Below are 6,544 nucleotides of genomic sequence, written 5' to 3' on the forward strand. Positions count from 1 at the left end.
GTAAAAACAAGAGCAAAATGAAGACTCCAGGGCTGTAGCCTTTTCCTCCCCAAGTCTGTTCCTGCAGTGACTCACCCCTCTCTCTCCACCTCCAGGCAGTTTGAGTCTGCACGCTCCTGGTTACCCATGCAAACATTACTTTGAGCAGTTCTTCCTCTCAGCAGCAGCAGTTTTTGGAGGATGGGGAAGCTCTGAAATGATTTCTCTGTTGCCCGCTGTCATGAACACTTCTGGAGTAGTGACCTGACTTTGGCCGCCGGGTTTGTGACCAACCCTCCCCTGTGCCATTACCTGTTTTGGACAGGAGTGGCAAGCAGGCAGGCAAGGGGATGCCCTTCCTTTGCCTCAGCCACACCAACAGCCGGGGTCTCAGGGAGCAGAGAGTGTTTTTCATGGTGTTGTGAAATTTCAGTTTAACTCCAGCCAGCAACTAAGTACCGTGCAGCTGCTCGCTCGCTTCCCCACCCACCCTGGTGGGATGGGGAGGAGAATCAGAAAAAGGTAAAACCTGTGGGTTGAGATAAAACAGTTTAATAACTGAAATGAAGTAAAATAATAATAACAATAACAACAATAATAACTGTAATGAAAAGGAGAAGGAGAGAGAGGAATAAAACCCAAGGGGAAAAAAAACAAGTGACGTGCAATACAGTTGCCCACCACCCACTGACTGATGCCCAGCCAGTCCCCGAGTAGTGACCAGTGCCTCCCAGCCAGCTCCCCCCAGTTTATACACTGGGCATGCTGTTCTGTGGGATGGAGCATCCCTTTGGCTAGTTGGGGTCAGCTCTCCTGGCTGTGTCCCCTCCCAGCTTCTCGTGCACCTGCTCCCTGGCAGAGCCTGGGAAACTGAAGAGTCCTTGACTTGGGGTAAGCACTGCTTAGCAACAACTAAACCACCAGTGTGTTATCAGCATTACGCTGGTACTAAATCCAAAACACAGCACTGTAGCAGCTACTAAGAAGGAAATTAACTCTATCCCAGACAAAACCAGGACACGTGGCACGTGGCACACTGGGATTTGAGTCTCTTCCCCCCATTACAAACATCCTGGGTTTCTGTTTCCTCTCCATTCAAGTGCTACTTCACTGCCAGTCTGCTTGAGACATCTAGGGAGGGGATAGGAAAGCATCCGTGGTGACATGAACAGAGACATGAGCAGACTTTGGACCCTAACAGTAACATAGTGACATGAGCAGATACAGACCTTAAAATTTGTAGAGATTACTCTAATGGGGTCTTGATATGGAGCCTACATTCCGTTCCCACCATGCTATCATTATGCGGCATTTATCATCTTGTTGATCACTGAATTAACTCTTCTTCTCTAAGATTAGTAGAAGTAGTTGAGAAAATGTTTTCAGCTGTTAGTGAATGTTATTTGTTGTTTCCTAAATGACAAACATTGGGCTCTCTTCAGATGTCTCTGCCGGAGTGATCAAGGTGAAAGCTTTGTTCTTCCTTAGCCCAAGCCCTGGGAATGTCCTGGGAAGATGTCTGGCATTTGCCCTGGGAGGTGCGATACTGCTGTGTTTGTCATGGCATGGCATGTCACAGATCTCCTCAGCATCCAGGGAGTGTTTGAGAGGTCTGTGGAGATCAGCGAAAGCCCCGTCTACCCCATCATTTCGAGATGGCATAAATCCATGTTGCTGCTGAAAGAGGCGGCAGAGAATGGTTATATGATGAAAACCCAGCTGTCCTCTCCTGAAAAAGTTTAGCTCTGCCACATCACCCTGCTATGGCCGTATGGCCAGCCACCCAGCTCAAACTAGGGGCGTTCAGCACTTTTAAATTACCGAGGAGACCCACCTGCTGTATGGCCAAACACTGTTACAAGCACAACGTGCCTCTGTGCCCACGGCTAAGCAGTGAAGGAAAGGGCAATGAGGAAGGACTTGCACTAACATAAAGTGGCTGTATAATGACAGTTGGGGAAAAAAAGTGAGTGCATTGCCGGGAGGCTTAACATCTGTTGTATGGAGGTCTGAATGATAACTAGAAAATACTTGGGGGCCTGCATCTGAAAAAAATATTTTTAACTATGTTTTCTTTTTTCTCCAATTTCAGTGGCTCCACCACCATACAGTTACGAATATGAAATGGAATACCCAGCTGACCTACCTCCACCTTATACTCCAACCCCACAGACTTCGATACAGTACCCCCCACCCCCTCCGTACCCTGGCTATTCAGGGAAGTAATCATATGGCTTCATACAGATAGCCTGTTGAAACAGCCAGCACCATTGGGACAAATATTATCGGCTCAGGGACAAATAGGAAGGGGTCTGCATCAACATTTACTGCCAGGTGTTGAAATAACCTGTGGGGGTTGCCATGGCTCAGGATGAAGAAGAATACTGTCCACTCCAGACCATCATTTTTCATGATTAAACATGTGACCAAAGAAACAGTTCCTGTAAGTTAGTGCCTGATGGGTAGTGCTTAGTATTAGTGCTTAGCTTCAGCTGCAACACGTTACAGCGTGTGGGAGTGGAGGTCTTCCCGTGTAAGAACATGCAAGTCGTGCACATGTTTCAACAAGCTGTTTTGAAAGCACAAGAGGCACCTGCTGGGGCTTATTCCGGGATAAAACTCCAACTACTGTTGTCAAGTATGTGTTACATCTTTCCTTGAAATGAGGAGAATAAGAAAGAACAAGGAAGACTGAAGCTATTTTCAGTTTCTTCTTAAGTCTGGTAATACCGAGTGACCAGCCGTGCATATTGGTCTGATAAGCATATTACAAGGAGAAATGCTATCGGAGCTATTCAGTAACCAAAAAATTATGGATATTATCTTTGGCTGAGTGCAGGTTGTTTTAAGTGCCTTTTTTTAAACAGTTTGAAACTAGTTTGTTGCCTAAAATATAAACAAAGAGCATTTTTATATGTGAAATACTCTAATTTATAGCTGATTTATTTTACCTGGACTTGAATACTGTATACATTAGAAATATGCTACAGTGCCTCTTTTATCAGCAAATGATAACTTTGATTTTTTACAAAAATACTGCATTGGGAAAACTCACAAATGGGAGAAGAAATAAAAACCAAATATTAAAACATCATTGATTTGTCTTCAGTTGGATTGCATAAAGACTATTTAAAAAAAAAAAACAAAACATATTGTTTACCAGTAATAATGATATTCAGCCTAACCAAAGAGATGAACATAGAGACTATAAGCATCAGACTCCTTTTCAATGTTGTCTTGGGCATTTTAAAACTGTAATACTTTTTGCATTTGTCACGCATATTGTTCAAAATTACTTTATCTCTACAATATAAACTACAGACCTTTATGATTTAAAATGTCCTATATCCTTATGGGACTCACTGTAAATCAGCAGAAGCTATTTGACTTCAGAACAGAGTATTCCATTACCTTAAAGCATCACCCTTCCAGGGTAAGACTAGTATTTTTCGCAGATTTATTCATGAACCACAAAGACAGTGGTTCTTTTCAGGGATTTGAAAGTGCTGAATGCCCTTGGTTTGAGTTGGGTGCCTAGGCAGTTTGAAAGTGCTACAGCCAAAATAGCAGAAGGTGTCAAAAATACAGCACCTAGAGCTCAGGACAGCTATGGCATCAGGTCCGTTTCAGAGGGAGAGTCTGCAGGTTACCACTGATTCCCAGAGATCAGCACACATTTAAATGTCTTCCAGGGTGACCCTCATCTTCTTTTCAGGTGTATCAGTGTATTAATGAATAAAAAAGCAGCTTGCAGAAGGTGGCACCATATCGCAGTGAAGTCAACTAATAACTTCTCGTCACCCCCTCAGTCTGATATTTTTGGCATTGTCATGATTCAGGGAAGAACTCAAGCATCGTTTTAACTGAGCACAAAAGTTACTCAGAGGCTTTCTTGTAAACTAGCCCTTATTGACTGGTCTTGATCAGATTTTGTAGTTTCAACCTTTCCAGGCTGATATAACTTATCCTCTTGAAACCCCACTTGAAAGCACGAATGGCCTCAGTCCTTGCCAGTGTAAGTTCAGACGATCTGTGTTGTGGCCTTTGGCCAAACTGAGCCTCGAATCACAGGCCCGTTAGCTACCCAGGCATTTGTAACCTGGTCAGAGGAAAACAGCTGTGTCACAAGTTTTGGTTGCTGCGGGTTCCTTGGAGTCCTCTCCAAGGAAGGAGAGTTACATTCTCATTTCTATTTTGCTGTTCAGAGGTGACAAGTCCTGAACTAGGTTATCTTTACAATTACTTCTCCTCTGGGCTGTGTCCTGTGACATTTCAGCTAGTAGCTGGTACCCTGACCTCTCAAGAGACTGATGTTCCTCAGTTGAAATCCTCCCATGAAGGAAGGGCAACCTTCTGCATGCGGTGTTTTGGCAGTCCCTGCTCAAAACCGTCTGCTGGGGTATCGATGTGCCTGCCAACATGGTGGCCAGCGTGAAGAACAGAGGAAGCGTAGTTTTCTCTGCGGGAAATCCTGTTCCTACCACATCATTCTAAGCCAGTAACTCAGCACTTTCCAGCTGATCACACCGGATGGTATTTCTGTTCCAAAAAGTTACCTATAGATAAAGAGTGTTGTCATTCTTCACATTCTTGTATTTCATTTCTTTGTACTGAGCATGCAGACACACAAATCAAAGAGCAGTTTGCATTTGATGAATCCAGTCTCCTGAAAAATACAGAGAAAGAGAATTATCCTATAGATCATAAATCTTCCCTTAGAGGAAGAATTTCTCCAGCCGTGACATTTGTCAGAACAAATTAGAAAGCAGATTTCTTAGATGTAAAGGCATTTTTGGAAAATAACTATAAGTCTTTAATCACAGAGTTCTCTGGTTTTCAGCTTTGCAATTGTGTGTAGCCTCTGAGGGCACTCATAGTGACCAAAGTACCTACAATGTATACATGACTTATTCCAGGGGGATAAACTATGGGGATAGGAAATGGAGAACTTCATAGTGATGAAGAGCTGGTTGTTGCTATAAAAACACTAGTCAGGACATTGATTTTTGGTATGTTAATTAATGCTCTGCAGATCCACGTATGTTGGGCCATACCAGACAAATTATTTCAATCTCAGAGGACACCGCATCTCGTCCTTGCTAAAGGCATAAAAATAAAGGTGTTGCCCTTTCAGCAAACCAGGTAAAACTAGCAGAGAGTAACCTATTTTCAAAAAGAGGTGATGATTGCATTGAAAATAAGTAAAACTGAGAGAGCCAGAGAGAGGAGGGAGTCTGAAAGATAGATAAACGTGAAAGAATGGAACAAAGAAGTTGCTACATAAACATAGGGAAGCATTTGTTAATACTAAAGTTATATTAGTTGAGTTTGGTTGAAAAAGTTGAAGTGCTGTTATACCTTAAGTGTTATTTTCTTTGCGTGGAAACATATAATTTGTTCAACGCTTCCATATTCAAAGTTCCTGCAGTGCAGACATTGCCGGCCAGTAGTCGCTTGTTCTGTTTCACATGAATAGCTTGCAAATGAGCGGGTTAGTACAAAGAGACTTAGTCACACTGACTTATTTCAGCCTCATGCCCTACATCGCATTGCAGAGTAAGAACAGAAATACAGAAATTAAATCTATGGCTGCGAAAGGCCAAACTATCTTTCGCTTTTCTCACTTGGCAGGGAACATTATCAGTATTTTGGTTGGTAACCGTAACGTTGCCCTGGGCAGTTCATATACTTGGACCAAATGCAACTGATTTTCTTCTGGTCTCAGGTCCCTCTGCTTTTGGTTCATGATTTCTAGGCTGAGCTGGGGAGGCAGAGAAGGAAGGTCACTGTGTCAGGAGTACAGGACCTGGTCCCGTGAGCCTTTCTCCCTGGTTTCCTAGTTTAGCACATTAGATGGCTGCCTGGTTGCACACTTGCTGTTACGGATTGGAAGCAGCGGGAGTTGCAGGTGCTTACAAGGGCACATATGTTTTCACATGCTCTGGTGCCAGTCCTGTTTTATGGGAAAAAAAATTTCTGTGTGATGTCTTAGTTAATCATGTATCAGGAATATTTCAAGCCATGATTCATTTCACAAACTTAATTTAATCTGGCGTTTCCTTAACTTTTTCCCCCCCCAAAAAAAAATGAGCTACTTCGAAACCAGTTATCTCTCTGACGGCCTGCTGTTTCCAGGGTATATACCAAACAGCAGGAGAAATCTATTTAAGAGCTAATGACCCATTTGGGAGACTTTACAAATTAGGTAATAATCAGTTGGGGGAGTTAAAAGGCCAAGACAAAGCCAAGGGAAGTTAATGTGCCAGACTGCCATTACCTAAATGACACACTCCCAAGAAAGGATTGTTAATGCTATTATAAGCCTTTTTTAATTAATGAAAAATGTAATGATTTGCTTTTTGAATGTTGGTAACTTTGAAAGATGCAGTTTTACCAGTGTACTAGACCACATTTTCAATAGCGCCACAATGAAAAGATTAGATTGCTCCATAGAGCGCCTGGATCAATATTAACAGTGTACTGGTATAGTAGAAATAGAGTCTTTCGATTTAAATCAAATGTTCTCAAGACCTTTTGTGAAATCACAATGATATTTTTTGGATGT

General features: G+C 42.6%; 1 protein-coding gene across 1 annotated transcript in view; it reads left to right on the forward strand.

Moving 5' to 3' along the window:
* The window catches only part of CYYR1 (cysteine and tyrosine rich 1), a 63,392-nt gene extending 60,319 nt beyond the window's left edge, over positions 1 to 3,073 (forward strand). The window contains exon 4 of the mRNA XM_056329393.1: positions 2,072 to 3,073. Within this exon, the coding sequence (XP_056185368.1) occupies positions 2,072 to 2,205 (134 nt within the window). The 3' untranslated portion in view covers positions 2,206 to 3,073. The remainder of the gene's footprint in view (positions 1 to 2,071) is intronic.
* Positions 3,074 to 6,544: the final 3,471 nt, after the last annotated feature.

Source organism: Falco biarmicus, chromosome 2 (genome assembly GCF_023638135.1).
Source record: "Falco biarmicus isolate bFalBia1 chromosome 2, bFalBia1.pri, whole genome shotgun sequence".
Taxonomy (NCBI): Eukaryota; Metazoa; Chordata; class Aves; order Falconiformes; family Falconidae; genus Falco; species Falco biarmicus.